The following is a 14,001-nucleotide window of genomic DNA, read 5'->3' as shown; positions in this document are numbered from 1 at the left end:
GATGTTTCTATTCTGTGAGTTAAACAGGGAATGGGAAGGCCACGTGGCATATGATTTTGATGTTCTGGTCTCTTTATCAAAGGAAGGACATACTTGCCCTTGAATACTGGTTCCAAAATGGGGTACCCATACCCTGGGATTATGCCAGATGTTTCTGGGGATACTTTTCTAATAATTTTCAGGGATGTGAAATTTATTCCGATCTCTTCCCAACCCTTTCCTTAGTCCCGAGGTTCCCAAATGTTTGTGGGTTTGGAGCTCCGGCTAATGCGGCACCACACTCCTTCCTGCTGCTCCTCCAATCGCAGGTTGTTTCTCTCCTGCACATGGTGATAACAGACACGAATGCAGTTGTGATTGGGGAACAGCAGAGAGGTGAACCAGGGTGTGGTGTTGGGTGTTCTGACACACAGATGAGCCAACACAGTTGCATATGGTACAACGCTTCTTTATTTAAACTTACTATTTACAGTTTGGTCTTTGCACTCTGCACGTGGGGGGTTCCCTGCTTGTGGTGTTTTAACAGCTCTTTCTTGTTCCCTTCTCCCCAGACCTACTGAACTCCAGGTGTCGTGCTCGTGCTTTTTATATGGTTGGTGTTCTTGTCTGTGATTGGTTGTGGTGTTGTGTACTCTGATTTGCCTGTTAGTGTGTCCATCATGATGTGTGTGTTTGAATATCATGACATCCCCCCTTTTTACAAAGATATGTGCCTACGTGGTGATAAATATGATCGTGTCGTGAGTGCATCTAGGAGTGTGTGTGTGTTGTGTGCAGCATGTGCATATGACGGAACTATGTACATGGGGCGATGTCGGGTGCGTCACATGAGCCAAGTTGTACCATAACATAACATAAATGCGAACGAGAGAAGAAGAGAAAAAAAAAAAAAAAAAAACTTGAACAGTTGTCCAGTCAGACGACCTCTGGAACGATAAACAACAACAGGTTATCATGTAAAATTGTGCAACTTGTTAAACATATGAACGGTATTATAAGTCCAGTCTAATGGGCTTGCGACGAGTTCGGGTTGACCGCCTCAAGGGTGGATCAAGAACCACCGGCTGCTGTGCAGGCCTGGCCATAGGCGGCGACGGAAAGGGCGTGATGTGCGGCAGCTCCACAAAGTCATCCTCGGAAGCCTGTTGAGGATCTGGCGTGTGCGTGCTGTGTGGCTGTGAGCGTGGAAGTCGGCGAAGGGCGCGCCGATTGCGGCGACGCACGGAACCATCCGGCATGCGAACCAGGAACGAGCGGGGAGCCACTTGTCGGAGGACTTCGGCCGGTGCTGACCAGCCACCATACGGTTGATGGACGCGTACTTTGTCTCCGGAGGACAGGGGGGGCAGGTCCGTCGCTCGTGTGTCGTACCGACTTTTCTGGCGATCACGCTGCAGTTGCATGTTCCGAAGAACCGCCTCATGGTCTGTCGTTGGTGCCAGGATGGACGGTACCGTCGTCCTGAGGGAGCGACCCATTAGTAGCTGCGCTGGCGAGAGACCCGTGGATAACGGGGCCGATCGATAGGCCAGCAAGGCAAGGTTAAAGTCCGATCCGGCAGCAGCCGCCTTGCACAGGAGCCGCTTGGCGATGTGGACACCCTTTTCAGCCTTCCCGTTCGATTGTGGATGCAGAGGGCTGGACGTCACATGAGTGAAACCATATGCTGCGGCAAAGGACGACCATTCACGGCTGGCAAAACAAGGTCCATTGTCTGACATGACAGTCCTTGGAATGCCATAGCGAGCAAATGTTTCCTTGCAGGCCCCAATGACTGCGGACGACGTCAGATCATGGAGAGGCATGACTTCCGGGTAGTTTGAGAAGTAGTCTATAATAACAATGTAATCTCTGCCTAGCGCGTGAAATAGGTCAACACCCACCTTCGCCCAGGGGGACGTCACCATCTCGTGTGGTAGAAGTGTTTCCGGAGGTTGCGCCGGCTGAAACCTCTGACAGGTTGTGCAGTTGAGCACCATGTTGGCTATGTCTTCATTAATACCCGGCCAATATACCGCCTCCCGGGCCCTTCGTCTGCATTTTTCGACGCCCAAGTGGCCTTCGTGTAGTTGATGAAGAATCATCTGGCGCACGCTGTGCGGAATAACGATCCTGTGTGATTTCATAAGGACCCCGTCTATGTTGGTGAGATCATCTCGCACATTATAAAACTGGGGGCACTGCCCTTTTAGCCACCCTTCCGTCATGTGGCGCATCACTCGCTGCAGAAGGGGGTCAGTCGCCGTCTCTGCGCGTATGTGGGCCAGACTAGGATCATCAGCTGGCAGATTTGCTGCTGTCAGAGTTACGTGTGCCTCAATTTGACGCACGAACCCCTCCGCATCTGGTGGTGTGCTCACTGCTCGGGAAAGAGTGTCCGCCACGATGAGTTCCTTCCCCGGAGTGTAGATCAGTTCAAAATCGTACCTCCTGAGTTTAAGTAAGATGCGCTGGAGGCGAGGAGTCATGTCGTTCAGGTCTTTGTTAATGATGTTGACCAGGGGGCGGTGGTCAGTTTCGACCGTAAATCGTGGCAGGCCATACACATAGTCGTGGAACTTGTCCAGTCCAGTTAACAAGCCCAGGCATTCTTTTTCGATTTGCGCGTAGCGCTGTTCGGTAGGGGTCATGGCTCGTGAGGCATACGCAACCGGGGCCCATGATGACGTGCTGTCTTTTTGCAGGAGTACCGCTCCAATACCAGATTGGCTGGCGTCTGTTGAGATCTTTGTAGGGCGCGTCATGTCAAAGAAGGCCAGCACTGGTGCCGTGACCAGTTTGTGCTTGAGCTCCTCCCATTCCCGCTGATGCGATTGGTGCCAGTTGAATTCTGTCGATTTTTTTACGAGATGGCGCATATTTGTTGTATGAGAAGCCAGGTTGGGAATGAACTTCCCAAGGAAGTTGACCATGCCCAGGAATCTTAAGACAGCCTTCTTGTCAGCCGGTCGTGGCATGGCTGTGATGGCGCTAACCTTGTCTGCATCGGGACGGACCCCTGACCTTGAGATGTGGTCCCCGAGGAATTTCAGCTCCGTCTGGCCGAAGGCACACTTCGCACGGTTGAGACGCAGGCCATTTTGTCGTATGCGGGTAAAGACACGTCGTAGACGATGCATGTGTTCCTGCGGAGTGGTGGACCAAATGATGATATCGTCCACATATACACGTACCCCTTCGATGCCTTCCATCATCTGCTCCATAATGCGGTGGAATACTTCAGATGCCGAAATGATGCCGAATGGCATCCGGTTGTAGCAGAATCTGCCAAAAGGGGTGTTGAATGTGCATCGTCTTCGGCTGGCCGGGTCCAGTTGGATCTGCCAGAATCCTTTGGACGCATCCAATTTAGTGAATATTTTGGCTCGCGCCATCTCGCTGGTGAGGTCTTCTCGTTTCGGGATGGGATAGTGTTCCCGCATGATATTGTTATTCAGATCTTTTGGATCTATACATATACGGAGCTCGCCAGAGGGCTTCTTTACACAGACCATGGAGCTGACCCATGGCGTGGGCTCCGTGACCCTGGATAGGACCCCTTGGTCCTGAAGAATCTGCAGTTGTGCCTTGAGGCGGTCTTTGAGTGGCGCAGGAACCCTGCGAGGTGCGTGAACGACAGGGATGGCGTCCGGTCTGAGTCGAATCTTGTACGTGTATGGCAATGTCCCCATGCCTTCAAAAACCTCCTGGTTGTGAGCAAGGAGGGAATGGAGATTTGCGTGGAACTCAGCATCCGGGAAGTCGGATGTCTCATCTGGAGAGAGAGACATAATGCGCTGTACCAGGTGAAGGACCTTACACGCCTGTGCGCCCAGTAACGAGTCCTTTGATGAGCCGACAACTTCGAAGGGGAGTGTGGCCGTGTACCTCTTGTGAGTCACCTGTAGCTGGCAAGATCCTATGGACGGGATGACGTTCCCGTTATAGTCAACCATCTTGAGCCGGGATGGCGTGATGGGTGGTTTGACCTTCATGGCCTGGACTGCAGAGTAAGCAATCAGGTTGGCGGATGCGCCGGTGTCCAGATGGAAGGCGACGCGAGATCGGTTGACCGTCAGGGTGGCACACCACTCATCGGCTGGATTGATGGCATTGACCTTGTTGACATCAATGACGGAAACTCGGAAGGCATCCTGGTCATCTGCATCACTTAACTGGAAGTCTTGATGCGTGGGCTGGACGGTCCTGACTCGTCTGCGAGGTTGTCGAGGATGCGCGGGATCCATGGGTTGAGCCGAACGACAGTGGGCTGCGTAGTGGCCCATCGTGGCACATCTGTGGCACTGTCGGTTTTTTGCAGGACATTGCCCTTTTAAATGTAGAGCTCCACAATTGCCGCACGTCATGACGTCACGGAGTTCGTTGCGCCACTGCGCATGCGCAGTGCGATCTTGCGGTGGGCGCACCTGCGCAGTGCGTCCCTCGTTGTGGCCGTTATTTTTGGCGCGCACCTGCGCGGGAGACCGCGGGAAGCGGCCGCTGTCGTCCGGGCCGTGGGTCGGGAAGTAATCGACGGCCTGGATGCGTTCGACGTCATGGGCGGCCTGGCTTGCCGATTCGACGGCTGGGGACCCCCTCCGTGCCAACTCGGACGCCTGAAATCGGGCAAAACGGCAGGTAGCATTTTCGTGGAGGACACAGGCTTCCACAGCAGACGCTAAGGTGAGGCTTTTCATTTTAAGAAGCTGCTGGCGTAGGCCACTAGAGGCAACGCCAAAAACAATCTGGTCCCTGATCATGGACTCTGTGGTGGTGCCGTAACCGCAGGACTGCGCTAGAATCCGGAGGTGCGTCAAAAAGGGTTGAAAAAGCTCCTTACCTTGCAGGCGTTGCTGAAAGAGGTATCTTTCAAAACTTTCATTTACTTCAACTTGAAAGTGCTGGTCCAGTTTGAGGATGACCGTGTCATATTTGGCTTGGCTTTCGCCTTCTTCGAACACCAGTGAGTTGAAAACGTCGGTTGCGTGCGGACCTGCGTAGAAGAGGAGCATTGCAATCTTCGAGTCATCCGAGACATTCTGTTTTTCGGTGGCACGGATGTACAGGTCAAATCGCTGCCTGTAGAGCTTCCAGTTGGTACCTAGGTTCCCCGTGACTTGCATCGGCTGCGGTTTGCCGGTGTGGTCCATGTCCAGAATGGCAGATTAGTAGGCAGGTATCGATCCACTCCTGTACCATGTGGTGTTGGGTGTTCTGACACACAGATGAGCCAACACAGTTGCATATGGTACAACGCTTCTTTATTTAAACTTACTATTTACAGTTTGGTCTTTGCACTCTGCACGTGGGGGGTTCCCTGCTTGTGGTGTGTTAACAGCTCTTTCTTGTTCCCTTCTCCCCAGACCTACTGAACTCCAGGTGTCGTGCTCGTGCTTTTTATATGGTTGGTGTTCTTGTCTGTGATTGGTTGTGGTGTTGTGTACTCTGATTTGCCTGTTAGTGTGTCCATCATGATGTGTGTGTTTGAATATCATGACACAGGGTACTAGCATTGCACTGATGTGAGAGCAAAAGATACTGGCCAAAACAATGAGTGGGAGAGGGTTGCTTGCCCCACAGGTCAACAGACTGCTGGATGGAAATGGTCTGCATGGCCGAGTTGTCCTAGTGAAACCATTTCAAATGGGTATAAAGGAATGTGTGGGAGTAGGGAGTTGGGAAAATGTGTTGTTGAGCGAGTGAGAGCAGATGGTTTGGGAAGAGGGGTTGCTGAATGAGTGGTGGTGAGGGTGAATGAGAAGAAGGGATCCTGGGTGAATGAATGGAGGGGATGGGTTGGTTTGGGAAGAGGGGCTGGGGGTGACTTGGGAATGAGGGCTGCTGAGTGAGTGGGGGAGAAGAGTTTGGAAGTAAAAATAAAAATTACATTATTATCACAGGCATATGTTTACCTGTAATTTGTAATTACAATTTACAAAATGTGTGGTTATTGTAAAGGGGTGGTTAAAAAAGAGAAACTGCCTGTAGAGGTACACAGAAAGTTAATAAATCTGAAGAGGAGTACAGGCCAAAAAAAGTTTGGGAACTGCGAGTGCACTAAAGTTTCACTGGATTGGTTTCTGGGCTGGCAGTATTGTCCCATTAAGGGATATTGATTAGTGTCCACCTATATTCCCTGGAGTTCAGAAGAATGATTTCTGATCTATTTGAAACATGTAAAATTATTAAGCGGCTCTACAGGTTTGAGGCTGAGAAAATATTTCCTTTGGCTGGGGAATCTAAAACTTGGGATCATAAGTCAATCCAGAGACCCAGAGTAATGCTCTGGGTTCCCAGCTTCAAATCCCGCCACTGCAGATGGTGAAGTTTGAATTCAAAAAAATAAAATCTGGATTAAAAGTCTAGTAATGACCATGACACCATTGTCGATTGTCGTGATAACCCATCTGGTTCACTAATGTCCTTTAGGGAAGGAAATCTGCCACCCTTACCTGGTCTGGCCTATATGTGAATCCAGACCCACGGCAATGTGGATGACTCTTAACTGCCTTTCAAGGGCAATTCGGGATGGGCATCAAATGCTGGCACAGCCTACAATGCCCACGTCCCATGAACACATTTTAAAAAAAAAAGTTCTCTCTAAGCTTCAGAGGAAACCAAAAGTTCCCATGAGGATGGGCACCAGTCAACCTCACGGTAGCATGGTGGTTAGCACTATTGCTTCACAGTGCTAGGGACCCGGGTTCGATTCCCGGCTTGGGTCACTGTATGTCCGGAGTCTGCATGTTCTCCCCGTGTTTGCGTGGGTTTCCACCGGGTGCCCCGGTTTCCTCCCACAAGTCCCGAAAGACGAGCTTGCTAGGTGAATTGGACATTCTGAATCATCCCTCCGTGTACCCGAACAGGTGCCGGAATGTGACGACTAGGGGATTTTCACAGTAACTTCTTTGCAGTGTAAATGCAAGCCTACATGTGACACTGATGAAGATTATTATTAAGTGCCTACACGGGCATGATAGTGCAAAAAACAATAAAAGGGATACCGCTTCAACAAATTGCCTGCAAACTTCACAAATAAAAATAGGAGTAAATATTGGTCATAGTCTCTTAATAAAGGGTTAGCCATCTTGGACTGAAATTAGAAATTTTGTCACTGAAAGGGTTGTGCATTTTGGAATCTTCTACCCTGAGTGCTGTGAATGCTCCACTTTTGAATATATTCAAGCAGTTGATTGATTTTGGCAAGTAATAATAATTTTTAAACAAAGCTGTGGCGGTCAGACGAGGAGGAGGCGGGGAAAAGAGAGCAGCCATTCAACCTTTCGTCACCTGATCATAGCAAAATTAAAGATAATTAATACTTCATTCAAATGATCTGATATTTGACCAAGTAGAAAATAAAAGCTCCACCTAGTTTTAAAGAACAAATATCTAACAGCATTACTGGAATTATATATTTGACATTGTAGTTAGTTTTAGTTGTTTTACTTAAATTCAAAGGGCAATCAATATGGTTTCAAATGTTGGAAAGTAGCTTTGAGAAGTAAATTTGTGCTTGGAAATATTGTAGCTGATGTGCTGAAGGCATTCAATAAAATGGGTGTAGAAGGGCTTATTTATGGATGGAATAATCAATTTTAGATAGAAGCTACTAGTTAAACATGATTGAATTATTTCTTCACACTAGGATCACTTGACTTTTGGAATTAAGTGCCACTTAACAAAATGATTGCTGACTCAATTATCAGATCTGTGGCTTTGTGCGTTGAGTCAAAAACACGATTTCAAGATTTATGCTTTAGTAGTAGGATAGGAGGGTGATGAAAAGTAGTTGTGTGAAAGGGGACAGTGCATTGGTAGGGTGAGATTCTTTTGGAATCTTCTTTAACTAAAACATCAATAAAAGCCATGGGATTAAAGGGACCCGGTGGCAGCAGAGGTATGGAATTTGCTCAGGTCGAGGAGGCCAAGTAATGTTGCATGGTTGTTTATGAGACTGGAGAGAAGTACACAGTGATGTCCCTCAGGGTTGTGGAGTCATTGCTTTTTTAAATTAAATATTAATGACCTAGACTTGGGTATAGAAGGCAAAATTTTCAGATGAGACACAGCCTGCAAAATGTACTAAACAATGAGGGGAATAATAGCAGACATCAGGAAGACCGACACGAGTTGGTGACATGGATCAACACAGCTGATGAAATTTAATACAGAGAAATATGAAGTGCTACATTTTGAGGAAGAAACTATATAATTTTAAAGGGGAGGAAGGAACAAAAAGACAAGAAGGTTTACATACACCAATCTTTGAAGGTTAGGGCTCAATTTGGTAAAGTCTCTTATTTTAATTTTTTAATAAAAATGATCCATGGTTTCATGAATAGATGCATGAGTGTGAGAAACAATTGAGTTTTTATAAATCACTAGTTTTTCCTCCGAACGTCTGATTATTAAGAACATCAAGCACTTGGAGAAGAAGCGGAGGAGATTTGCTAGAATGGTGTCAGGGACGAGGGACTTCAGTTATGTGGAGAAACTGGTGTTGTTTTGAGTAATGATAGTAAAGAGAAGAATTGATAGGGGTGTTCAATATCAGGAGTAGTTTAGAAAGTCATAATTTAGTCATATATTAGTAAATAAGTAGAAACTGTTTTCAGTGAGGACCAGAGGAATCCGATTTAAGGTGATTAGCAAAATAAAAACCGACATAACGGGAGGAACATTTTTTTTTACACCGAGTATTTTTAATATGGAATATGCTGCCTTAAAGGTTGGTAGCGACTTTCTAAAGGACATTAGCATTAACAAAGATCGGGATATGGAAAAAGAGCATGAGAGTGTAATTAATTGTATACATCCTTGTAAGAGACGATGGGCCAAATGGCTTCTCTATGTGCTGTAACAATGTAAGATAATGAAAAAGTTTCATTTCATAAGTGTTAACTCAATGGGTAAATATAAATCAAAGGGGACGTGCCACAATATTAAAATTCAAAGAATACTTACCTGCCCCCCCCCCCCCCCCACACACACACATACACAACCCAAAGACACCTGGAATAATATGTGCAGTTTTTGTCTCCATACCTAAAAAAAGATACACTTGCCACAGAGGAAGTGCTGCAAAGGTTCACCAACTGATTCCTGGAATGGCAGAATTGTCATATAAGGGGAGATTGACATGACTGCAGAGGATGCAGATGAGGTTTACAAAAATCATTCCAGGGATGAGAAATTTCAGTTATGAAGATAGATTGGAGAAGTTGGGACAGTTCTCCTTGGAGAGGAGAAGACCAAGCGGAGATTTGATAGAGCTGTTCAAGATCCTGAGGGAATGTGGCGACTAGGGGCTTTTCACAGTAACTTCATTGAAGCCTACTTGTGACAATAAGTGATATTATTATTATTATTATTATTAACTGGACAAAGTAGATATTGGGAAACAGTTCCCGCCCCTAATAGGATCAAGAACGAGAGGGTACAGACTTAAAGTGATTTACAAAAGAAGCAAATGCGATGTTGGAAAAAACATTTTCACACGGATGGTTCAAGTTTAGAATGCACTGCTTGGAGGTGTGATGGAACCAGGTTCGATCAAAACATTCAAGAGGGCATTAGGTGATTGTTTCTAATCAAAGAATGGACATGATTATGGGGCAAAAGCAGGAGAATGGCACAATGTCATACTGCTCAATTGGGGAGCCGTGCAGCGACGATGGGCCGAATGGCCTCCTCCTGCGCGGGAACAATTCTGTGATTCTACATAAACGTGAATCATTTTATTTTTTAAAGATATAATTTATCTTTAGTTTTGTATTTGATGTAGGCCAATATATTTCTCAAAATTAATGATTACTACAAGGCCATGTGTATTTTACACATTGTGCCTGAATTCACAAAGTGCAATGAAATTGCAATTTATTGACATGAGCTTGTTCTTTTCAGTACTTTGAATATACCTCACTGCATGAAATTCGTCATAACATTCGAAAGGAGTTGTGCATTCATAACTTAAAAGGCATTGCTTTTCTTGAGGATTGTGCATATAAAGGTCCAAACAGCTTTGTTTCGGGAGAGCAGAAATGGGAAATTAAGGTGATGAATCAATTTCCTTGCTGAGATTATACTTCATTCAATTTAATGTGTTCTGTTATATTTTGGATCTAGCTTTAAAATTGTTACATTTGTTGTAGTAATTATTGAAGTTTACTACTTTAACACACTTTTTAAAATGTGTTTGTTATTACAAAGTGTGTAGTAAATGAGAAACAAGTAGCTTTGGGACATTTTGCCTTGAGGGAGATGCCTCTGGCAATTTAAAATTCTGATCGAAGAGGCCCCCTTATGACTTAGTACAAGAATGCAGCAATCTATCATGATAATGAATCATATATATCAGGAATCTACCCAGTTCAACCCCATGTCTATGCTCCCTTAGCTGATTATAGTCACAACAGTAGTAAGGCTAAACACTTTAATTCTAAAGATGAATGATTGAAGAGCGGAAAGTCGTTAACAATAGGTCTAAACATAATTCAAGATAGCCAGGAACCGATTAAGAGTAGCAGGTAAACGGGGACAAAAAAGGAGCATGACACCAGAAGCCCCATTAAACGTAAGCTGTCATGGCAATAGGGAGCAATGAAGTTGTAGTAGGAATGTCAGAAAAATGGCTGACAATAGAAGATGCTGATCAATAGAACAAGAGGATTATAGAATATTTAGAAAAGGCACTGTGGAGTGGAATGGACTAATTTAATCTATGGCATCTATCAGAAAAATAAAAAGATACTATGGGAGATCAAAAACTTTGCAGCAACTACTTTGGGATCTTTAATATTAAAACTAATACTAAGGGCAAATGAAAAATCACAAAATCAGAATAATGAGGAACAGTTTGTCCCCTGAATAGGTAGACTAATTAGGGACTTTAATCAGTCAAATATAAATCGGGAGTACCAAACTGGTTGGGCTCAGGTTGATTGGCTTAACATATCTTACTTTGCGACACAGTGCATTTTAAGTATTGAACTCCTTGACTTAGTGAGCTAACCAGATGTCATGCAGGAAATAAATTCTTGCTGCTCCTTATGGGTGTCAAGTACAAAATAATAGTTCAACATGATCAAGGATTTGGAAATACTGAGCCCGTAGGTGGTGGTGCTTAATTTTAGAAAAAACTTGCTTTAAACAATTGACAAAACTGATTAAGAAAACTGATAGTAGTATAGGGGGGGGGGGGGGGGGGTAGTTGTTCAACAATACTGAAACATTGTGTTTAAAGGTGTTCCACGTGTGTACTGAAAGATTGACAAGCATAGAATGAACAAAAATAGTCACAGTTGAATTGACATGAGTAAGAACCAAAATCAGGGGCGGGGGGGAAAGCTTCAATAGATCCTGCAGAGGAAACGTTTTAGAAGTTACTGCTAAGAATGTAGAAACTTGTGGAACCATGTTAAAAAGACAAAGGAAAAACTGAAAAAGAGCATAACTGCAGGTGGTTTATTCTTTCAGTGCTATAACAGAGTGACAATCCCTGCAAATTTGTGAACCCTACTAATTAAATAAAAATGGAGGATGACTATAAGATATTTTAACAGCTAATATGTTTGCTGTAAGTATTCATGACGGAGAACCAGCCCTGTGTGGCCCTCTTTAGAAAGTGATCATCCAAGTAAAATGAAAAAAAAATGTCTTGGGTGTGGTGCAAGTTCCATAGCTGAAGGAACATTCATTTTTATGAAAAAGGCATTCGGGAAAAGATGATGCAGATATACATCTTACAAATATATTTTATGTTACAGGATATGCTTCTGGTAAATCAGCTTTCAAACGAGTGCTTAACTGCAAGAGGGGATAAACCGAACTTAGTGCCATGCAATCCTTCTGATCAATACCAAAAATGGATTTTCAGCTAACATACAATATGGTTCCAAAACAAAAGGAGGATTAAGTGCATTTTTATATCACAAGTCAGGAAATATGTGCATGGGTTGTAAAGCAAAGGGACAGAAGAATTATGGTTATTGTAATTGAAACATATTTTCAAGACATTCTTAAAAGTTTGAAATGAAGCATATTGCACTTGAATGTATTCTATGGTGCTAGGGTATCTTCCTGTTTTTCTGCTGGCGATGAACATTTTAAAAATAGTTTTACCATTTTTTAAATATATGCAGTGCATAAAAGTGAATACAGAGAATGTATAAGGTTTTGATTATTGAGTTCTGATTACACATGCTAGTAATTTTAATGTTTGGATAAGTGATGAACCAAATTACAATTTATGTAGGTAAACAATTTATTAGAGTGTTATTATGTATATATTTTTGGGATTTTGGTGTATATTGGAAATTATCCTTTCCCATCATAATATACAAAAAGTGGAATTGTTTTTACGACGTGAAGAAGAAGGACTCAATTAAAACGTCAGTTCAAGATTTTTTTTTGCAGTCCCTCATTTGGTTTTTTGAGTACTTGTATGATTTGATCCTTTTTGGTTTGATGAAATTCACAACTTTAACAATTATAAAAACACGGACACCTTTAGAAATATCTCCTGTCACTGCCAGGTTATTTATTTTATTGAGGTTACTAGAAATGGGTTGCAGTGGTTATTGTCTTTTTTAAATTTTAAGGCAACTATGGTTGCGGGAGTCTTCTGTACAGAGGTGTTTAAATTTCTTTGATATGTTAAATCACTCTCCCCAGAAACTGTATTTATGATGCTTTTTCAAGCCCTATTTTCAATAAAATGTCTTTGACTTTTACAGTATTAGACCAAGATTTATTTTTTAATGATATTCAAGTCATGACTGATGAGCAACTGGAGAATAACCAGAGCCTGTGGAACTGCATCTTAGCCAGGAATTTTTGAAAATTATTTCATGGAATGTAATTGTCACTACCAAGGCCAGCATTTGTTGCTCATCCCTAATTATCTTTGAGAAAGTGATGTTGAGCAGCTTTCTTGGCCATCCAGTATAGTGTTAGGATCCCATTGGAAACTGCTTTCTTTTCAAAAGTTCAAACTTCCAGTGAATGGCTGGAAGGATTTCAGGTTTTAAGACTTCTACTGTAACACACAAACTAAAAGCAACATTTACAAAACACAATTTTAGAAGGCAACCTATACTCTACTTAGAAAAGATCACCCCCATGTAAAGTAACTGAAAATCTCCCTCTATGGTTATACTTCACTCTTTCTCTTAAGCAGATATTTCATTATTCAGTCCAGTCTAAAGTGATTGATAGCTCCTTTTTCCAAGCTGATAACTTCTGATCCAGAGCTCCTTTTTCCAAGCTGATAACTTCCGATCCAGATTTTAACAATGTGGGTCTACCCTGAAGATCCCTCCCTCTGGCCAAAGCTAGACAAATCTTCCATTTTTGTTTAAACCCTCAGGCCTTGGTCCCAGGTTCGATTCCCCGCTGGGTCACTGTCTGTGTGGAGTCTGCACGTTCTCTCCGTGTCTGCGTGGGTTTCCTCCGGGTGCTCCGGTTTCCTCCCACAGTCCAAAGACGGGCAGGTTAGGCGGATTGGCCATGATAAATTGTCATTAGTGACCAAAAAGGTTAGGAGGGGTTATTGGGTTACGGGGATAGGGTGGAAGTGAGGGCTTAGGTGGTCAGTGCAGACTCGATGGACCGAATGGCCTCCTTCTGCACTGCATGTTCTTCAAACCGAGTGTGAGCGCTCACCTACATTTTGGATGGTGAACAATACAGCCTTTCCTTCTCAATCCATAGAATCTCTATGGTGCAGAAGGAGGCTATTCGGTCCATCGAGTCTGCAATGACCCTCCGAAAGAGCACTACACGGGCCCACTCCCCCATCTTATCCCCATAACCCCATGCATTGATCATAGCCAATCCACCTAACCTGCACATCTTTAGACTGTGGAAGGAAACTGGAGCACCCAAAGGAAACCCATGCAGACACTAGGGGAATGTCCAAACTCCACCGTCACCCAAGATCAAAATTGTACCTAAGTATCTGGCACTGAAGCAGCTGTGCTAACCACTATGCCAACCTTAACTGGGGAAGTGAATTCTCGT

General features: G+C 44.2%; 1 protein-coding gene across 4 annotated transcripts in view; it reads left to right on the top strand.

Annotated features, from left to right (window-relative positions):
• Positions 1-12,713, top strand: part of galnt3 (UDP-N-acetyl-alpha-D-galactosamine:polypeptide N-acetylgalactosaminyltransferase 3 (GalNAc-T3)) — a 200,529-nt gene extending 187,816 nt beyond the window's left edge. For all 4 annotated transcript variants that reach the window (XM_072473890.1, XM_072473896.1, XM_072473883.1 and 1 more), the window contains exons 10-11: positions 9,886-10,035; positions 11,748-12,713. In XM_072473890.1, coding sequence (XP_072329991.1) covers positions 9,886-10,035; positions 11,748-11,861 — 264 coding nt within the window. In that variant the 3' untranslated portion in view covers positions 11,862-12,713. The remainder of the gene's footprint in view (positions 1-9,885; positions 10,036-11,747) is intronic.
• Positions 12,714-14,001: the final 1,288 nt, after the last annotated feature.

This window comes from Scyliorhinus torazame, chromosome 2, assembly GCF_047496885.1.
Source record: "Scyliorhinus torazame isolate Kashiwa2021f chromosome 2, sScyTor2.1, whole genome shotgun sequence".
NCBI classification, from domain to species: Eukaryota; Metazoa; Chordata; class Chondrichthyes; order Carcharhiniformes; family Scyliorhinidae; genus Scyliorhinus; species Scyliorhinus torazame.
This window is presented reverse-complemented; position numbering and strand designations above follow the sequence as displayed.